At 49.1% G+C, this 20,539-nt stretch overlaps 1 protein-coding gene across 4 annotated transcripts in view; it reads left to right on the forward strand.

Moving 5' to 3' along the window:
- Positions 1-20,470, forward strand: part of TRPC4AP (transient receptor potential cation channel subfamily C member 4 associated protein) — a 77,683-nt gene extending 57,213 nt beyond the window's left edge. Inside the window, exons 9-19 of one of the 4 annotated variants that reach the window (XM_060122174.1) lie at positions 6,029-6,195; positions 9,094-9,225; positions 11,319-11,377; positions 12,956-13,057; positions 14,240-14,323; positions 15,380-15,470; positions 16,545-16,685; positions 17,214-17,380; positions 17,999-18,111; positions 19,123-19,329; positions 19,534-20,470. In XM_060122174.1, the coding sequence (XP_059978157.1) occupies positions 6,029-6,195; positions 9,094-9,225; positions 11,319-11,377; positions 12,956-13,057; positions 14,240-14,323; positions 15,380-15,470; positions 16,545-16,685; positions 17,214-17,380; positions 17,999-18,111; positions 19,123-19,329; positions 19,534-19,841 (1,571 nt within the window). In that variant the 3' untranslated portion in view covers positions 19,842-20,470. The remainder of the gene's footprint in view (positions 1-6,028; positions 6,196-9,093; positions 9,226-11,318; positions 11,378-12,955; positions 13,058-14,239; positions 14,324-15,379; positions 15,471-16,544; positions 16,686-17,213; positions 17,381-17,998; positions 18,112-19,122; positions 19,330-19,533) is intronic. The other 3 variants (XM_060122175.1, XM_060122176.1, XM_060122177.1) reach the window with 3 other exon arrangements.
- Positions 20,471-20,539: the final 69 nt, after the last annotated feature.

The following is a 20,539-nucleotide window of genomic DNA, read 5'->3' on the forward strand; positions in this document are numbered from 1 at the left end:
CAAGGGAGAGATATTAGAAATTAATAGCAGAAAGAAATTTGGGAAATTCACAGATGTATGGAAATTAAGCAGTACACTTGTAAATAACTGATGGTTCAAAGATAAAATCACAAAGGAAACTAGAAGATATTTTGAGATGAATGAAAATGAAAGCACAACATACCAAACTTATGGAATGCAGCTAAAGGATGCTTATAAATTTATAGCTGTAAATGCCTACGTTTAAAAAGAGCTCAAAAAATAACTTAACTTACCGCCTTAAATCATTGAAAAAAGAAGAGCAAACTATATTCCCAAAGCAAACAGAAGAAATAATAGGATTGGACTGGAAATTAATGAAATAGAGAATAGAAAAATAATAGAGAAAATCCACAAAACCAAAAGCTGGTGCTTTGAAAAGGTCAACAAAATTGACAAACCTTTAGCTACACTGACCAAGCAAAAAAGGGACAAGTTCAAATTACTAAAATCAGGAATGAAAGAGGGTATATTATAACCAACCTTACAAATATTTTTAAAAAGGACTCTGAGAGAATACTGTAAACAACTGTATGCCAATAAATTAGATAACCTGGATGAAATGGAAGAATTATAAGAAAGATACAAACTCCTGCAACTGACTCAAGAAGAAATAGAAAAACTGAACAGACCTATAACAAGAGATTACATTAGTGATGAAAAACTACCCCAAAGACAAACCCTGGCCCAAAAGGCTTCACTGGTTAATTCTACCAACCATTTAAAGAAGTAACACCAGTACATCACAGACTTCCATAAAATAGAAGAGGAAAGAACTTTGCTTAACTCATTCTATGGAGCCATATTACCCTGATACCAAAACGAGACCAAAAGAAAAAAAGACATCACAAGGAAATTACAGACTAATGTGTCTTACAAGTATAGATGCAAAACGGCTCAACAAAATACTAGCAAACAAAATACAGCAGCAAAAACGGATTATATACCTGATCAAGTGTATATACATAATTAAGTGGGATTTATGCAAGGTTGGCTCAGTATATGAAAATCAATTTAATATAGCATATCAATAGAACAAAGGACAAAAACTACATGATTATCAATAGATGCAAAAAAAGCATTTGATAAAATCCATCTTCATGATAAAAACATTTAAACTCGGAATAGAATGGAATTCCTCAACCTGTTAAAAAGCATCTACAGAAAACCCACAACCAACATTATACGTGACAGCTGAAGACTGAAAAGCTTTTCCCTCACTAAGATCAGAACAAGACAAAGATATCTGCTCTTACCACTTGTATTCAACATTGTACTGGAGGTTCTGGCTAGGTAGTTAGGCAAGAAAAAGAAATAAAAGGCGTCCACATTAGGAAGAAGTAAAACTATCTCTAGTCACAGATGATGTGATCTTTTATATAGAAAAACCTAAGGATCCACTGAAACACCGCTAAACCAATAAACAAGTTCATTCAACACAGTTTCAGGATGGAAGATCGGTATACAAAAATCACTTGTATTTCTATACAGTAGCAATGAACAGACCAAAAATGAACTTAAAACAATTTCATTTAAAGGAGCATCAAAAAAGAATAAAATACTTAGTGATAAATTTAGCAAAGAAATATAAAACTTATACTCTGAATTCAAAGTGCAAAACGTCACTGTTACTGAAAGAAAGAAAACCTAAATGAATGTAAAGACAGCTTATGTTCATGAATCATAAGAGTCAGTATTGTTAAAGTAGCAATATTTCACACCTTGATCTGCAGATCTATCTACAGATTCAACATGGTCCCTATCACAATCCCCTCTGGCTTTTTTGCAGAAATGGACTAGCTGGTCCTAAAATTCATTTGGAAATGCAAGGGGCCCAAAATAGCCAGGACAATCTTGAAGAAGAACAAACATGGAGGACTTACATTTCCTAATTTTTCAACTTAGTACAAAGCTGTAGTAATCAAGACAGTGTGCTACTGGCATAAAGAGAGACATATACAATGAAATAGAATTGAGAGTTCAAAAATAAACGCTCACTTATGTGGTCGGTTGATTTTCAGCAAGAGTGCCAAGACCATTCAGTTGGGGAAACAATAGTCTTTTCCACAAATGGTACTGGGACCATTAGCCGTACACATGCAAAAGAATGAAGTGGACCCCCCTACCTCACATATATAAAAATGAACTCAAAAGGATCAAAGACCTAAATGTAAGAGCTAATCCTATAAAACGCTTAGAAGAAAACAGGGATAAATCTTTATGACTTTGGATTTGGTGGTGGTTTCTTAGATGACACTAAAGCACAGGCAGCCAAATGAAAAATAGGTAAATTGGACTTCATTAAAATTAAAACCTTTTGTGCTTCAAAAAGCACCATCAAGAAAGTGAAAAGCCGGAATGGGAGAACATTTTTGGAGGGTGGAGAACATTTTTGCCAACCATATATCTAATAAGGTACTTGTATCTAGGAGGTATAAAGAACTCCTACAGCTCCACAATGAAAAGACAACCCATTTCAAATTATGGGCAAAAGATCTGAATAGACTTTCTCCAAAGAAGATATAAGAAAGCCAGCAAGCACATGAAAACATGCTCAGCATCATTAGCCATCAGGGAAATGCAAATCCAACCCACAATCAGATACCACTCCACACCCACTAGGATGATTATCATCAAAAAGACACATAACATGGGGCTTCCCTGGTGGCGCGCAGTGGTTAAGAATCCGCCTGCCAATGTAGGGGAAAAGGGTTCGAGCCCTGGCCTGGGAAGATCCCACATGCCGCAGAACAACTAAGCCCGTCCGCCACAACTACTGAGCCTGCGCTCTAGAGCCCGCGAGCCACAACTACTGAGCCCACGCACCGCAACTACTGTAGCCCACGTGCCTAGAGCCCGTGCCCCGCAACGAGAGGCCACCGCAATGAGAAGTCCGCGCACCGCAACCAAGAGTAGCCCTGCTCGCCGCAACTAGAGAAAACCCACGTGCAGCAACAAAGACCCAATGCAGCAAAAGATAAATTAATTAATTAATTTTAAAAAAGAGATAACAGGTGTCGGCAAGGAGATGGAGAAATCAGAACCCTCATTCCCTGTTGGTGGGCATGCAAAATGGTGCAGCCACTGTGGAAAACAGTCTGTCAGGTACTCAAAAGGTTAAACATAGTTTCCGTATGACCTAGAAATTCCACTTGTAGGTATATACCCAAGAGAAATGAAAACATATGTTTACGCAAAAACTTAGACACGAATGTTCATAAGAGAAGATTTACTATAGCCAAAATATGGAAACAACTCAAATGTCCATCAACTGATGAATGGATAACAATGTGGTATATTGTATGTAATAGAATATTATACAGTAACTTAAAAAAATGAAATACTGTTACGTACTGCAACCTGAATGAACCTTGAAACCGTTGTGCTAGAAACAAAAAAACACAAGTTATATGATTCTATTTATATAAAATGTCCTGAATAGGCAGTTCCGTAGAGACAGAAAGTAGTCTAGTGGATGCCTGGAGCTGTAGGGGCTTGGCGGGAAATGGGGATTGACTGCTAATGTGAACAGGATTTCTTTTAGGGGTGATACAAATGCTCTAATATTGATTGTGGAGATGGCTGCACAATTCTGTGAATATATTAAAGGCCAATAAATTGTACGTTTGAAAGGGGTGAATTGTATGGCATGTGAATCATAGCTCAGAGCTGTTTTGTTTTTTTTTTAAAGTGAGTGTGCCCCAGGCTACAGTACAGATATATGGAGGGTGGTACCACTTTAATCAGTATTGTGGAGCTGAAGAGATTTGGAGGGAAGCACAGGCCTCTTAAACTAGTTTTTCTATCCTCATCCTTGGGAATCACGTTGTTACTAAGCTCTGGCCATTGCTTTCAGGACTGTGATTCGTGAAAATATTTATCCCAGAGAGTTTCTTGTCAGGCCTTTGCAAACCAGGCACCAAAAGTTGGCAGTGACTCGGCAGAGTCCAGGCTGCCTGCATCTCTCTTTCTCCACAGACGTTCATTACTGAGGAGGGCTCATGTGCCATCCGCCGCCCCTGCTCCTTCCACAGACGTCCTCTCCCGCAGTCCCCCCCAGACCCCCAAGCTAGGTGATGAGGACGCTGAGGCGCTGGAGGCTACATGGCAGGTGTGCAGCAGAGGCGCGATTCTGCGTGATAGCTCTTCAGATTCTCTTTACAAATCAGTTGACTCTTAAAGTGTTCTGGGAGCGGGGCCAAGGAATCCCAACACATAAATTGAGTAATTATGGTTTTCCTCCCAACATGCAAGAAAAGATATGTGAATAGATAGAATTTTCTCAATTAGATTTTTTCCAGTAAACTTTTCTTAGTCTTTGCTGGCTGTCACTTTCATTGCCATTAAGAGCTTGCAGATTAAAAGGAAGAAAACATATAGCAAGCAAGCATTAGCAAAAACTCAGAGTTCGTTTTCTACTTCTGTTTAACACATACTTGTATGTTGGGTACGTGTGCCCTGCATTTTTTAAGCACTTTCAACATATTAAATCATTTAATCTTTGCAACGTTGGTAAGAGATAGGTACTGTTGCCATTATTTCTGTTTTACAGATGAGGATGGATACTGAAGCATAGACACATCAACAGACTTCCCCAAAGCCACCCAGCAGTCTGGCTCCGAGTCCTTAACCACTGTGCTGCACTGCCTCTCTGTCATGCTTCGTTCAGCAGCTGGTCATCTTTCAGCTTTTATATTAGTGATGTAACATGGCTGGAAAAAATAGTTCTAAGTCTGTAGGGTGGAGTAAGTTAGGTTTTTAGGTCATGATATCCCCGTACAGAAATCATAACTGCATGTGCCTCACCCGAATATATCTCATGACCACTGCTCTGTACCACATAGACTTTCTGGCCTTTTCAAAAGGCCTCTAGGGCAACAGTTCCAATAGGAACTTAAAAGGACCTTAGTAGTTACTGATTCATCCTTTCACCTTAAAGATGAGGAAAACTAAGGGGAAGTAAATCCTAAGGTCTCCTGACTCTGACCTTTTAGAATAATAGGGACCTAAGAGTGAGGCTTCCCAAGAATCAGGTGCTGGGCTCTCTTGTGTCCTCCTTCACTCCTCACAGGAGCTCCAGCCGATCGCTGCAGCACTGCTTTTCTTCCCGTTTACAGAGCACTTGAAAGCCTGACGAGGAGGTGACTTGCTCAGGGTCACACAGCCAGCAAGTTGTCATTCCACAGCCCGCCCTCAGTCTTCATCCCTTTGCTCTGCCCCATTCCCGAGAGTACCCTCCACTGCAGCCTGCGTGACCCACGGAGACTTTCTTGTTAACTGGGTAGTAGAGGAAATGAGATGGTTTACCTAAAGCCCGAAACCCAATGCCTGACACATATTGTGTCCATGAATATTACGTAGCTTTTGCTGTTGTCACTAATAATGAAATAGGGTAAAATGAAAACCTGCTAGTAGATAATATCTGTATATTATCTGTATCATCTGTACAGATAGTATCTGTATCACTAGTATCGATTGTGATGCCTCGTCTGCCTTAGGAAACTTTCCATGACTGTTTGAAAAACAGGAGGGAAAAAAATCTTCAAAAAGCATCCATTTTAGTCCTTCAGCAGTGCCCCCTTGTGGCATCTAAGCAGAGGGACCAGGTACTTAAGAGTCCTTTGTGACCTGAAGAGAATTTGACACAGTTTGCTGCTGGACATGTGTCTGGGCACTTTCTCGAGGTGGGCGCGGTGGGTCCGGCGGTGGCAGGAGAAGGGATTTGGGGGCAGGGCATGGATCAGATTACTGGGTTGGCTGTGTCAGAGTATTTTTGCTGGGTGTTAAAAGCTGATGGGATACAATTGCAGAGTCCATGTTCCTAAGTTTCTAAGCTTCCCTGAACCCGGTGGCCTGGAGAGAGTTTTGTGGCTTTCAAAGTCTCTGTCACGGACTCAGGGCCCAGTCTGATGGCTCTGTTACCTCAGGTCTGTTCAGAGCAGGTTTGAGGGGCAGAAACATGTTTCCTCACGAGCAGTGATTGAACCCTCTCTCCTGGTGGCTGTCTCAGCCTCCATTGTGCTCCCTCCTCCAGGGGCTTCGGAGGAAAATGGCCTGCCTCACACTTCACCTAGGACCCAGCTGCCTCAGTCAATGAAGATCATGCATGAGATCATGTACAAACTGGAAGTGCTCTATGTCCTCTGCGTGTTGCTGATGGGGCGCCAGCGAAACCAGGTGGGCCCTTCCGCCACGTCTCAGAGCAGGAGGAGCCGCGGGCAGACACTTCCCAGGCACCTGTTAGGCCGCCCCTCACAATGCCTCTGTCTCTGGCCAGCAAAGCGAGGGGTTGGCTCCCTTGTCCCTGTTTTACACATCAGGAAACCAGTCTGATTCCGGGGCTCATAGTCTTTCCACTGTACCTTGCTGTGGGCATCATTTCTAGACAGAGCATTGGTGCCCCGGGCAGGAGTGGGTGGCTTAGCCATGTTATCTGACCTTGTTAATGTGCAGAGTAAAGGGTGGGTGTCTGCCCTGTAGATGCACTGGAGGAGTTGCCAGGCTGATGGGGGCTTGGGGTGGCGGGTCGGAACTGTGTCAAGTTATGAAAACTAGGCAACTGCGGGGGGTCCAGCCATGCTGAGGTTCCTTGAACCTTGAAGCAGTTCCAGGAGGGAGGAGCAGGGAGGAGGGGGAGGGCTCTAGAAGTATGCAGCACTCCTCAAGATGCATAAGTGGCCCACTCGTGCTCCCTGCGCATTCTCCTAGGGGTGAAACGAGGCCTGGGGGGAGGGGTGGGCTAAGGGAAGCGGGAGCTGGGAGCTCAGCAGTCCTTGAGCACCTTTTTGAGTTAGGGACTGTACTCTCACACAGCTCTCTGTGAGGTGGGTGCAGTTATCACAAGTTTACAAGTGAGGAGCAATTTTAGAGAGGGCAGCAGGGAAAAGACTGGCTGAAAGATGACATCTGGCCCGGCAGCGTCCTGAAGAAAGCGAGGAAGCCAGGACTGCTAACCCTCAAGACAGCCTGCCAGGTAGAGGGAGCAGGCCCAGATGGGAAGTGGGTGCGAGCCTGCCTGGTGGGTTGGTGGAACAGTAGGGAAGCTGGGGGATGGACAGGAACCAGCAGCGAGGAGAGGTGGGCTGAGGGGTCACGCGGGGGCCAGGTCGCATTGGGCTTTCATAGGCCATTTAAGGGCTCTTGTGTTTATACTCTGAGTGAAATGGGAAGCCATCCTCTGGCTGCTGTGTGAAAGAGCTCACAGTAGCTAGGACCAGTATGTTTGTGGCAGGAGTGGTGAGAGGTGCTTGCATTCTGGATCTATTTTGAAGGTAGAACAGGTAAGATTTGCTGATAGGTTAGATGTGGACATAAGGGGAGAGAGGAGTTAAAGGTAACTTCCTTACCTCTTTCCAAGCAGGTGGGAGGAATGGTTTGCCATTTATTGACATGGTTAAGACTGGTGGGTAAGGACTGGAGGGGCAGACGTCTGAAGGGAGGAAGGGGAGGAGTTCAGTTTGAACAAGTTAGGTTTAGGTGTCTGTTAGAATTGGCACTTGGCTTACCTGCACCTGGAGTTAGGGGAGAGGAGAGGCCTGGAGGTATAACTTTGGGCGTCGTCACCCTGTGGTTGGCATTTAAAACCAGGACGCTGGATGAGATCCTGCCCTGATGTCCACAGCACTGGGACTCCTTCCTTTAATATGGAATATATTTCTTATAAAAGATATTAGTCACAATATCTTACCTGTGTTGAGTGCTTTTTCTTTTTTGAGGCACTTTCATCGTCATTCATATTTGAATTTGAGGTTATTTGGTAAGTTATACAGCAGGTGGTGACCTCTACCCCACTTGATGCTTGTGAAAACAAAGATACAAAAAAGGGCCCTGCTCTCAGTCATCTCAGGCATCGTGAGAGCCAGGATTTAAACTCTGCTGCCCTGACTCTTCTTTCTGTCCCCTCACCATGGCAGTTCCCTGCTCTCTGAGCCTTCCTGTTACCAAGTTTCTATGAATCATTGTGGTCTTTAGTTAAACTGTGATAACAGCCTCCACTTCCTTGGGAGGGACCATCAGCTGGCCTCAGAACCCTGCCTTCCTGAGAACCAGTGTTATGCTGGTGTGTCCTCATTTGCACAGTCAGCATTAACTGAGTTCCTACTGTGTGCTAGGCACTGTGGGAACATGGATTCACAGACCCCGCCTAGACCAGGACAGCAGGGGGAACAGTTTCCCCGGCCAGGTCCCCCAGAAGGCTCCTCCTTGGAGTGACCTTATTATTGTGCACTTGGGCCAGGTTCTCTGACCAGTCTTGGCTAAGTTGAAATCACTAGACTGGAAATGCTCACCAAATGTCATAAGTTCCATCCCTCTGGTGCTAATGAAAATAATCAATACAACAGTCATTTTTTCCAGCGCTTCCTGTAAGTCAGGCCCTGAGCTTCCCTCACATTACCTCATTCAGCCCTTTCAATAGCTTCATCAGCCCTCATTTTCCATCAAGGGACTCAGGCTTAAAGAAGAATGTTGCTCAGAGTCACAGCACTGTCAAGTTCTGGTCTCCCAAGATAAACACCAGCCTGTGGTGGACGGGGAAGGGACAGGCTTTCAGATCAGAACACCTGAGTTAGGGTGACATTTCCACCCCTGCCTTGGCCACATCGGTCCTGCTAAACTTTCCTTTCCTCTGTAAAATGGGAATTAGTAAGTACTGGGGCTGTGCTCTGGACTAGACATGTTTTCTGACTTTATCCTTACAACAGCCCTGAAAAGTAGTAATAGTTTTGTTTTATGTTATGTAAAAAATTATTTTAATAGGTCAGTAATTCACATAGTTCTGTATTAAAAGGTGTAAATGAGTATAAGTGAAGCCTTTCTCCCCTCTGATCCTGAACATTCAGGGTTCTCCCATGAAGCATCTAATTTTACCAGTTATTAATGTCTCCTTCTAGAGAGTTTAAAAGTATGTTTGTGCGTGGCGGGAGTGGTGGTGAGGGTAGAGTAAGTGTGGCTGTTTTCTTTAAGCCTCAGCAATGCTTTCTTCGTCCTGAAGCCTCATGGTACCTACCTGCCCAGGCTTTGATAGGCCTTCACAGCACATTTGTCTTAATGCTTTTGCCTTCCTGCCCCATCCAGGTTCACAGAATGATTGCGGAGTTCAAGCTGATCCCTGGGCTGAACAATTTGTTTGACAAACTGATTTGGAGGAAGCATTCAGCATCTGCCCTTGTCCTCCACGGTCACAACCAGAACTGTGACTGTAGCCCGGTGAGCAGGGACCCTGGTGACAGATGGGCTTTGCTTGCCAGAAGTAGTTGTTTCAAGAACTGCTGTTGGCCCTTTGAAATTTCATTCTTTGAGAGTAGAGCAGAAACTGAAAGTCATAGCCTGTGTAACCCCATGATTGGAAGCCACCTTGGGGAAGGATCTAACCCCCACCCTTCACCTATCCAGAAATCCCTTTTGAGGCCCTCCAGCCAGCCTTCCCTTGTTCACCTCTGGGCAGGGCACTCACTTTCCTCCAGACAGGGCTACCCTCTCTGCTACGGAACAGCAAGTTTTTCCTCATTCTGTTCTCTATCCCATTGTAATTTACACCCACTGATAGTAGGTTTGCCTTCCAGAACCACGCCAGTGGTCTGCCTCCAAAAAGGGCTTTAGGAGGTTTTCTCTTTTTTAAGGGTCAAGGGCTCACCTTTGCTCGGTCTTTCTCACGGTGCCCTAGAGAGCACTGAACTGGGAGTCAGGAGCCCTGTTGTGCCACTCAGCTTTTTGGGAGAGCTTGAACAAGTCACTGAATCTCTGAGCCTCTGTTTCTTGCAAAAGAAAGATCATCGGCTCTCAGCATGAGGGGGAAAGTGCCACACAGCCACCAGGCCCAGTGACACGGGTCCTCCCTGGTCTCTAAGCTGCATTCTGGGGACTTTCCTCAGTGCCGAATCTTCCAGTTTACTGTTTTTCTCCTTGGCTTTGTCAGATTTACCTTTCAGCACATCCATTTAAGTTAATTTCAAGTGAATATATTCTGCATTTCTAGACATTTTGTCTGGATCTTTGTCAAAAGCTACGTGGTCTTTTATTCATTATGTTAATATTTTGTTCTTCTGTTGCATTTTCTGTCTTTAATTTTACCTCTTTAATCATTCATAACATACTTTTTTATGGTATTTTTTGGATTGCTCATGGGGAGCTACTTGTGTCTGAGTCTTCAGACTCGCCTCGGGGTGGAGTGTTGCCTTGTGTTCTGTACTGTTTGTAGAAGGTCACCTTCGGGGGAGGGGGAGCTTGTTTTCCCTGTGAGTACCTGTGTAGCCTGGGCCCTGGAAGTAGTCCTATAGAACATTTGGCTTTTGTCTGCCAGGTACTTCAGGGGGCACAGCATCCCAGGGCAAGGTTTCATTTTGAGTGTCTGCCCTCCCACTCTGGTAGTATGAGCCCAGGGTCCTCCTGGGGACCTGGGGGCTCCCCTCCACCACCAGCAGCACCCTGGCAGAGACAGGCTTATTTACCAGCTCCCTGGGCTGGTAGGTGGGGTTTTTCTAACCCTTTTTTCACCAAATGTTTACATTCTGCAGGCTTTCCATGGGCCCAAGGTTCTGTCTGGTCCCTGCAGAGCATTGAAACCCAAGCCCTGGCCCGAATAAGTCTCATTTCCACTTCTCCACCCACCCGGAGTTGCCACCATCAGTTCTTCTGCTCGCTGCTCTGAACTCGGTCCTTTCATTTCTGATTCTAGTGGAATTTCCTATGAACTTATCCTCACATTTAAAATAATTTCAGTTATTTTTTTAAAGACTTTTTTAAAAAAATTAATTTATTTTATTTTTGGCTGCATTCGGTCTTCATTGCTGACCACGGGCCTTTCTCTAGTTGCGGTGAGCAGAGGCCTGCAGTGCGCGGGCCTCTCACTGCGGTGACCTCCCCCGTTGTGGAGCACAGGCTCTAGGTGCACGGGCTTCAGCAGTTGCGGCTCACAGGCTCTAGACCACAGGCTTAGTAGCTATGGTGCGTGGGCCCAATTGTCTCACAGCTTGTGAGATCATCCCGGACCAGGGCTCGAACCCATGTCCCCTGCATTGTCAGGTGGATTCCCAACCACTGTGGCACCGGAGAAGCCCAATTTCAGTTATTTTTTATCCAGTTATGTTGGGGTGTTTTTAACAGGAAGGGTCTACATTAGCTGAATCTCCTGTTGGCCAGATGTGGACAAAGGATTTTCTGACTAAAGAGAAGTCCTCACTGTGCACGAGGACAGGGGCTCAGAGAAGCAGAGTGACATCCAGGCTGTCACCAGAGCCTTTTGTTTTCTTTTGGAACATTGTGACTGTGGTTTTAACATCGAGGATGCACATGTATTTTAGGACATCACCTTGAAGATTCAGTTTTTGAGGCTCCTCCAGAGTTTCAGCGACCACCATGAGTAAGTACGAGCCATCCCTGGGAGGAGAGTTGTTTCGTTGTCTTTTCTTCTCCCTTTGTCTAACCGCTCACCTCGGCTCAGGAGGACCTGGGCGCCGTTCTCACCTCAGGGCAACCGCATGGGGCTGCACTTCCATGATCAGGGCTGCCATTTGTGCAGCCCATCCTTTATGTCAGGCCCTACACTGAGTTTCCTCTTGCCCCACAGCCACCTTGGAAGTGAGTGCAGAAGTTGCTGCCCCCTTATTACCCTTGGGGTCAATACAGCTCTCAGCCGTCTGTCCCTCTGAGCCAGGAGCTTGGCTATTTGCAGGGGCCAGCAGGAACCTCAGATGGCCAAAGTGGGCTGAGTATTGGCATGTTGAGCAGATGGAATATTCTTCACCTTTACAAAGAGATGTACTCTCCCCTGTTTTCCTTGAAACACACTCTGCCCTCTTATTTTTACTGTCCAACGTTCGGTGGAGGATGTATTGGAGAATGATTCTCTGCTATAAGGAAAGTGCAGGGGAGGGGTAAATGGCAGCTGACCTTGGCGTTGGTGAGACCTTGGTGAGCTGGAACACACAGGCAGCCACTGCTCAGCTCTTAGCAGCTGTTGGTGTACAGGAAACAAGGCCCAGTGTTGCATAGCTTCTGAGTTTTTCCCCCAAGGAAAGCCAGAAATTAAGATTTATGTGAAAAGTCCTGATTTTTAAGTGTTGGTTTATATTCGTTTCAAATATTGTATAAGCTGACAGGACGTGCCTGGGGACACATGTGACCTCAGGGGCCTTCACTTTGCAGCTTTTGTCTGGATCATGTTGATCATCCTCTCTGAGAGGTTCTCTGTCTGAAGGCCTCAAGCTCCAGCAAGTATGTCAGCCCTGAAAAACGGCGCCAATGTGTTCTGAACGTGTCCTTTTTTTCCTGAAGAATTGAGCCCCTAGCTTTCATCAGATTCTTAAATCTGATGGGTCATGTTCTCAGGCTTGGATTTTATATATTCTAAAGCAGTGCGAAAATGTGGGAGCATTTTTCATGGGAGTGACATGATCAGATTCCAGTTATCTGAAGATTATTCTGGGTGCTGTATGTGGGAGTGACTCCTGTGGGGAGACCATTTAGGAAGCTGGTTCTGTCCACATGACTTGGGTGGCGAGAGGCCTGGATGTGAAAGGGAAAGGAGGGAGGGAGTGTCACAGCCAACTCAGGCCTCCTGGTGGGAATGTTGGAACAGGGCCAGTCTTGAGTAAAATGATGAGTTTGATTTGGACATCACTGAGTTGGAAGTGCCTTTGAGAAATTAAATAGAAATGTTCAGTGGCAAAAGAAAGGCCTAGAGATGCTAAGGAAAGGGGCCTCATTAGTGGACGTGGCAGGCAGAGGGTGGGCGTTGGGGCCAGGGAGACTCCCACAGCCTGAGAGCAGTGGGCTGCGTGCCCTGCCACAGAATGCTGGCTCGGGGTAAGTGGCGTTGGGGGCGGGTACCCCGGGGCTTCTCGGATCCCCTCCACAGCAGATGGGCAGGGCACTAGCCCAGTGTTGATGCGGCAGCCACAGTTCCTGTCCTTTACCACCTCCAACACATTTATTTCAGGAACAAGTATCTACTGCTCAACAACCAAGAGCTGAATGAACTCAGCGCCATCTCTCTCAAGGCCAACATCCCCGAGGTGGAAGCCGTCCTCAACACTGACAGGTGAGCACGGCTGGGGTGCATCTGTGGCCCACAGCCCACCCTGGTTTCCTGCGTGTCCCAGGGCTCCCAGATGGGTGCACACAGGTGTGTGTACTTGTCCTTTCTCACTCACGTGTAGCTACAGTGTCTTGAGGGCTCCTGTGTGCCAGGCACTGTCCTCCCGTCACCTGCATTATTTCATTGGAGCCCGGCAGCAGCCCTTGGAGGGAAGTGCCGTCGTCACCTCCACTTTACAGACTGGGGAGCAGGGGCTCGGGTCACCTCCCACAGGTCATATATACTCTGCTGTCTCCCTTGTCACCCAGCTTCATTGACATGCTCCTTTCCTGCCCTCTGCCAAGTCCCATTAGCTGGGTTATACTTGCCTCACTTTCTAGAGCGGAGCAGGGAAGTCACAGGCTCACAGGGGTCAGGGGAGGGAGGGAGGACTGTATCCAGCAACAGGAGTTGTAATTCTCCAGCCTTTTTTGTTTGTTTGTTTGTTTTTACTTTTAAAGTAGCAGAAATCTTTGTTCAAATGAAAGTGAATATAGTCCCACCCTAACACCTGTAGTGGGTGAATAGTAGAGCTGCTCTATTTGAAGGGGGAGTTTAAGGACCTAGAGTCCCTGCCTGCTTGGCCCTCTCTCCCCGATAATGCAACCTGAGTCATTTCCTCACTTACTGTCTTTGCTTCCTAGACCAGGAAGCGGAGGCCCAGAGCCTCAGGTACTTGTCCAAGGCCAGCTGGAGCTGAACCTGGGGCCCAGGGTACTCCCTGCCTCACCCTGTTGGCACGGACTTTGCCCCATCTGCTAGACTCTGTTATGGTATTTCAAACCCACTTTTGTTGTAAGCAGCCCTCTCTCCAGCAGTTCTGAGCCCTGTGTGACTCTGGTTGTGTTTTTGGCCTCTGATCACTTGTCAGTGAGTTTGGGCAGGAAAAGCTGCCCTGAGATGTAGTGAGAATGCACTTGGCTATTCAGTTGTGAGACTGCAGGAGTCCTTAGGGTGCTCTGGACCCAGGTAGAGCAGGAGGACATCCTGTAGGTTTGGAAATGTCACCATGCTTTTTTACCCACGTACCCCAGCAGAGACACCCAACCCCAGGGCCCCAAGACACAGTCCTTCGGCCAAGTGGAATTTGGCCCCTGTCAGCCTCTCAGATCTGCCCCCAATATGTCCCTGTGTATTTTATTTCAGGAGTTTGGTGTGTGATGGGAAGAGGGGCTTATTAACTCGTCTGCTGCAGGTCATGAAGAAGGAGCCAGCTGAGTCATCTTTCAGGTAGATCTGGGACACGCACCTGCCACTCCTGAGGGCCCAGGAGCCAAGTGTTTCTTTAGCTGTTAGAATGACCTTCTTTAGTCACCAGCTTCTACCCCGGACATCTGGTTACTGTCAGGGAGAGGGAGTTTGCCGTCTCCCTTGTGTTGACTCAGCACGTACTCACTAGCTTCTGCTGCGTGCCACCAGTGTGTTTCAAGAATTGACCAAGCATTCACCAAGCACCTGTTCTGTGCTGGTGCTGGACAGGTGGGGGAGAAATGGGAGCTACAGCCCCTGCCCACATGGAGTTGCCTGGGTTGTGAGAAACAAGCATGAAAAGAAACCTGTGTGAGGGTTGCAGTGTGGAAAGGCTCGGAGCCAGGACCTGCCCCGGGAGCCGTGGGAGCAAAGGAAAGCCTGGTGGGGCGGGTGCGGACAGGGAGGGCACCTCAGTTCCTTAGACTCATCTAAGTTGAGTCTTAAAGGCTGCAGACAGCAGTAGCAGGTGAGGGAGGCATTCCATCAGGGTGGGTGTGAACTGTCAGTAGGCTCCATCCCCTAGGGTCCCCTGTCAGCTCAGCCTGCTTTGTCCTGACGTCCCCTTATGGATCCCAGCTCTGCCCTCCGGGGCCAGTCAGTCAACATCAGCCACCTCTTCTCTAGGACAGCCCATCAGAAGTGAGCTCGGTGGTCTGTCCACACGTCTGTTGGGTTCCCTCATGCATTCCCGGCCCCTCGCTTCCATGTCCTCCTGTTCCTCTGAAGGGGCAGAGGCTAGAGTGTGTTTTCACACGTGATTCATGGGGCCAGCCCTTTGATCCTAGATGCTGCCTTCTCCAAGACACAGCTCCTTCCAGACGAACCACATGGAGGACTGTTCCCCCCTGAGCCATCAGATCCCTGAGGATGGGGACCCTTGATGTGTCCCCGATGCCTAGTAGATAGACGTTCAGTAAATGTCTGTTGGATAAATGAAAAGGCAGCAGACATCTCCCAGCCCCTTGGTGAATAGAACATGGGCCAGAAGAGGGCAGCCTTAGCCACCTGGGCCAGGGGTCAACATTTGGGTCGCAGGTTTTGGCAAGCCCGGGCTGTGGAGAGTTTCCTCCGAGGGACCACCTCCTATGCAGACCAGATGTTCCTGCTGAAGCGAGGCCTTCTGGAGGTAATGGCCCGGAGGAGCCAGGGTGTCGGGTGTCCCTCTCCCCAGCCCCATGTGTTGCTTTCCTGTCCTGAGACCTAGACAGCTGGCAGAGCAGACCAGATCTCTTTATCATAAAATGCCAGTGCAGATCGCCCTGGTACTTCCCCATAGCTGTCAACTCTGGGTTCCCCATGGGTGCCTAACGGGTGACTGAGGGATCTGGGGGTGGCCATGGAGGATTACAGGAGTCTGTAAAGTTGCTCAGCAAGGCCTTTTGACCCTGAGGATATTTTGCTGCTGACTAAAAGTTCATTTCCCTTTCTTGAAAAATGGCCTCCAGAAAAAGCAAAATTTACGAAGGGAGGTAGGGCAAAATGTCCAAAGCTACAATTGGGTAAAAAAAAGGATACAAATAAGAAACTGACCCATGCATTGTTATAAAAATCCATAAGGAAAAGAACTGATCCAAATTGGTATATACAACTTCAAGAAAATAAAAATGAAAAAGGAAACAGTTTAACTGTCATAGAAAACCTTCTCAAGGAGTTAATAAATTGCTTTATGTTCTTGATAAAAGTTCACTGACTTTAGTGTGAACTTCTTCTTTTATTAACATAAAGACAAACCATGGGGTCAAAACGTGTCTCGTGTTCTTAAACCCTGTGCTTCACTTGAATGGCTTCAGTGCTCGGGCAGTGGCCAGTGTTACCTCTGGAGACGGCCACCTCCCTGCGAGCTGGAGAGCCTGGCCGTCTTGCAGACACTTTAGCTCGGACCTGGGCAAGCGAGAGAGGTGATGGCTACATAGCCCAACCTCCCCCCACACCTGACTTCCTGGTGAGGTGTGTCAGGCCCAGCCCTGCCCTGGGAGCCACCAGCGTCCTCAGATGAGAATCTAGACAGGGGAGCAGGTTCCATCAACCTGGATGCTTGCTCAAAGCTAATGCCACGTGGTCTGAGCTATGTGCCAGGGCTGGGGGAGGCTGGCGGTGGGCAGCTTAGATGAGCACAGCCTGGGGGCAGCAGCCATATGTGCCTGTTGGTCCCTGGGATCAGCCGCCTTCCTGCCTTCACCCTGTCCTCTCCCACCCCCAGCACATCCTCTACTGCATCGTGGACAGTGAGTGCAAGTCGCGGGATGTGCTCCAGAGTTACTTTGACCTCCTGGGGGAGCTGATGAAGTTTAATGTTGATGCATTCAAGAGATTTAATAAATACATCAACACGGATGCAAAGGTAAGTCTAACCCATGGTTCCGTGGGGTGTGCCACATCATCCAGAAGTTATGTTGGAGCCCAGTCTTCAGGTGCTGGTTTTAAATTGGAGAGTCCTGGGGAGTCAGCGGGTAGTTGTCAAGAAACATTCATTAGCCCTTGCTGTGTGCCGGGCACTGTGCTAGACCCTGGGTACACAGGGATGAAAGTCTCAGCCGCTTGTGGGCAGGTGGGCTTGGAAATGGGTCTGATGCAGTGTGCCGGGTGCCATGATGAGCCCCAGAAGGGCAGGACTGGGCCCGGTGTGTTAGGCTCACAGGATGTGTGTGGCAGAAACCCAGCTCAGACAAGTTGAAGTAAAAATGACAGTAGACCCTTCAGTGCAGAAAACACTGGACATAGTGTCAGAAGATCCGAGTCGAGCTCTTTTGCTGGGACTGCTTATTAGGTGGTGAGGGCAGGGCACAGGTTTGTCCGAGCTTCAGTCTTCCTGTTGGAAACAGCTGGGCCAGGGTACGGGGATACCCCCTGCAGTGACTGCACGCCCTAGGCCTTGGCCGTCTCCAGCCGAGAACCCACCACCCCCGTCAGCCCAGCCTCCGCTCCAGTTCCAGGTGTTCCTGAAGCAGATCAACAGCTCGCTGGTGGACTCCAACATGCTGGTGCGCTGCGTCACTCTGTCACTGGACCGATTCGAAAACCAGGTGGACATGAAAGGTAAGAAAAAGCCGTAATGCCAAGGTGAATCGGTCCAGTGTGGCTGCGATTGGTGTCAAATGCCCAGCCTCTAGCAAGGAGACAGAAATGTCTGGAAGTAGCTGCACCAAACACCCACGTGGTTGGGGTCAAGGCGGTGGCTCTCAGGGTGATTTTCTTGGCTTTGCTTTTATCATCCATGCTTCCTCTGATGAGCATGTGTGACATTTTAATGGCAGGTGGGAAAAAAAAAACTGTTTCCAGCAAAATGCAAAAAACAACACACACCCTTCCTCTCCTGGCCTGGACTTGCCTGGGATGAGAGGCCCCCACGTGGTGAAGACTGGGGAGGGCCTCTGGGAGAGGCGGTCCCCAAACGTGACCGAAGGCAAAGGTGGAAGCAAACTCCTGGCAGGGGCTCTAGTGAGAACGCAGGCTTTAGCCGGGGTGGCAGAGCAGCTGGAGATTTGTTCCTGCTGCAGCCAGCACTTTCTGTAGTTGTTTTCACAGTGGGGGCTCCCAGCTTCAGAGTCAGAGCCCGAGGGGGGCTTGACTAGAAGCCTGGATGTCAGGCCCCTGGGCCTGACCGCAGACCAGCTTCCACACCTGCTGCTCACACCTCTGCCTCTCTGTCCCTAGTCGCAGAGGTCCTGTCCGAGTGCCGCCTGCTTGCCTACATATCCCAGGTGCCCACACAGATGTCCTTCCTCTTCCGCCTCATCAATATCATCCACGTGCAGACGCTGACCCAGGTGAGAGGCTCTGCAGACCTGCCACAGGGAAAGGGAGATTGGAAGCAGTTACCCTCATCCCAGAGCCACCTTCAGCCTAGAAGTGTTGGGTTGGCCAAAAAGTTCGTTTGGTTAATGAATACATTCAATAAAGTTCTTGGTGAAAATGAAAAATGTGTCTTTTTACTTAAAACTGAACAAACTTTTGGGCCAACCCAATACATCTCCTGAGACCCATCCCTTGGTTCCTGGGAAACCCTCCCAGCTATTCTGAGGACTTTTCTCCAATAAGGATCAGTGCCCCATTTTACAGAAGGGGCCTGGGGAGGGAGCAAGGCTCCAAGGTCACAGATGATTTGGGGCAGAGTCAGGATGGGCGCTGAGCTCTGAATCCCAGTTCAGTGCTCTCCGAGCCCAGCCTCCTGTGCAGACTTTGGGGTTGGACCTGATGTTGACTCCCACCTCCTTCAACAGATAACTGTGCAGCTGACCCTTTTCCGAGCTTCACACCCCTCTTTTCTAAAATGGGGGTAATACTCAGAGGTTGTTCTTTCATTCCTTCATCTAACGTTTACTGAGGCGAGACCCTGGGCTGGGGATGCACAGTGAACGAAACAGTCTGAGACACTTCAGGAAGCTGCCTGTCTAGTGCTGAGTGAAGCGGAGTGAGACACCTGCATCTGATGCGTGCACCCCGCCGCCCCAGGGATCGAAGCTCCTGGGAAGAAGCGATGCCTGAGCTGATTCTGGAGGAAGAGTGGACTCTAACTAGACTGATGACACCGTTCCCACCGGAAACATCCCAGGGTGGGGATGGGGGCGTGGGGTGAGGGACCAGGAAGGCACTTGGGCCAGGATGCCAGCATCGTTCCTCTCCCCAGTCCTCTTGTCAGCTTTCTGCAGGGGCAGTGCAGTGCATGGCCCCTGGACTCCGCCAGGGACACCGTCCTCCCTGCCCAGTGGCACCCCCGCTCCACCGGGGCCCCTGGGGCTGCCGGCACGTGCGTGACCTGGATGGCCTGGTGCTTGCAGGAGAATGTCAGCTGCCTGAACACCAGCCTGGTGATCCTGATGCTGGCCCGACGGAAAGAGCGGCTGCCCCTGTACCTGCGGCTGCTGCAGCGGATGGAGCACAGCAAGAAGTACCCTGGCTTCCTGCTCAACAACTTCCACAACCTGCTGCGCTTCTGGCAGCAGCATTACCTACACAAGGACAAGGACAGCACCTGCCTGGAGAACGTGAGTGCCCCACCCCTGAGGGGTGGCGGGCGGGCTGCGGGCACGCAGACCCAGGGCCCCTCGGAGGGGCATCTGGGGTCCCTGGTCCCCGCCTGGACCCTGTGGCAGGCAGCTCTTTGTCCCCTTACCAAGGCCCTCCCCACGGGGTGCTGGGCTCGACCCGGGTCCCCCAGGCGCCCGCCCAGCCCCTCTCTCTTTGCCCAGAGCTCCTGCATCAGCTTCTCATACTGGAAAGAGACAGTGTCCATCCTGTTGAACCCGGACCGCCAGTCACCCTCTGCCCTTGTCAGCTACATCGAGGAGCCCTACATGGACATAGACAGGGACTTCACCGAGGAGTGATCTTGGGCCAGGCCTTGGGAGGCTGCTGGGCCTGGGCCAGCGCGGGTGAGCGTGGGTACGTGTGCCTCACGCCCTGCCCTGTCCCGTCCTGTCCCCCACCCCGCGCCTCCCTGCTGCTCTCCGCCTGCCCCAGGTCTTCAGGTGCAGGCTTGGTGGGAGGGAGCGTCTAGAAGCCCTTGGCCCCTGGGTCTGAGGGCCCCGGGTCATTGGGGAGCCTCAGTTCCCTCAAGATCTCCATGACGAGGACAGGGACACTGTGCCCACCCTTCCTTCAGAACCCTGGGGTCCCGGCCCACCCAGAGGTAAGGGACTTTTAAAAATAGCTCTGTCTGAGCTCCTGCCCGGTCTCTTGGCTGTCAGTCCTGGGGTGGGGAGGGAGATAAGGGCACCCTCCCCCAATCTGTGAGCCAAGCTTGCCCTGGCCTTTGGACCCAGGCAAAGGCTTCTGAGCCCTTGGGCAGGGGTGGGGGACACCAGAGAACGCTACCTTCCCCCAAGCCTGCCCATCTGTCCCTCCCTTCCTCCCTCCCTTGTTTTCCTTTAGCTCCTCTGGTTCTGTTTGCTCATTGGCCGCTGTGTTCATGGGTTCCCCCAGAAGTGGGAGGGGCCTTCTCTTTCCATCCCTTGGAGCACAGGGAGGCTGTGCCTGGGCCCCCCGCTCCAGGGCAGCATCTCCTGCCTGAGCCCACCCCGCGCAGGAGCCTGCCTGGGAGCATACCCTCGGCCCCTCCGTGTGTTGCCAATTTATTAACAACAAATAAACCAATTAAATGGAGACTATTAAAGAATTTATTTTAAATGACTGATGTGGACCTGACTTTTGTCCATGAGACCACGTGCTCCCCTCCCCTCCTGAACCCCAAAGAAT

This window comes from Lagenorhynchus albirostris, chromosome 15 (assembly GCF_949774975.1).
Source record: "Lagenorhynchus albirostris chromosome 15, mLagAlb1.1, whole genome shotgun sequence".
NCBI lineage: Eukaryota > Metazoa > Chordata > Mammalia > Artiodactyla > Delphinidae > Lagenorhynchus > Lagenorhynchus albirostris.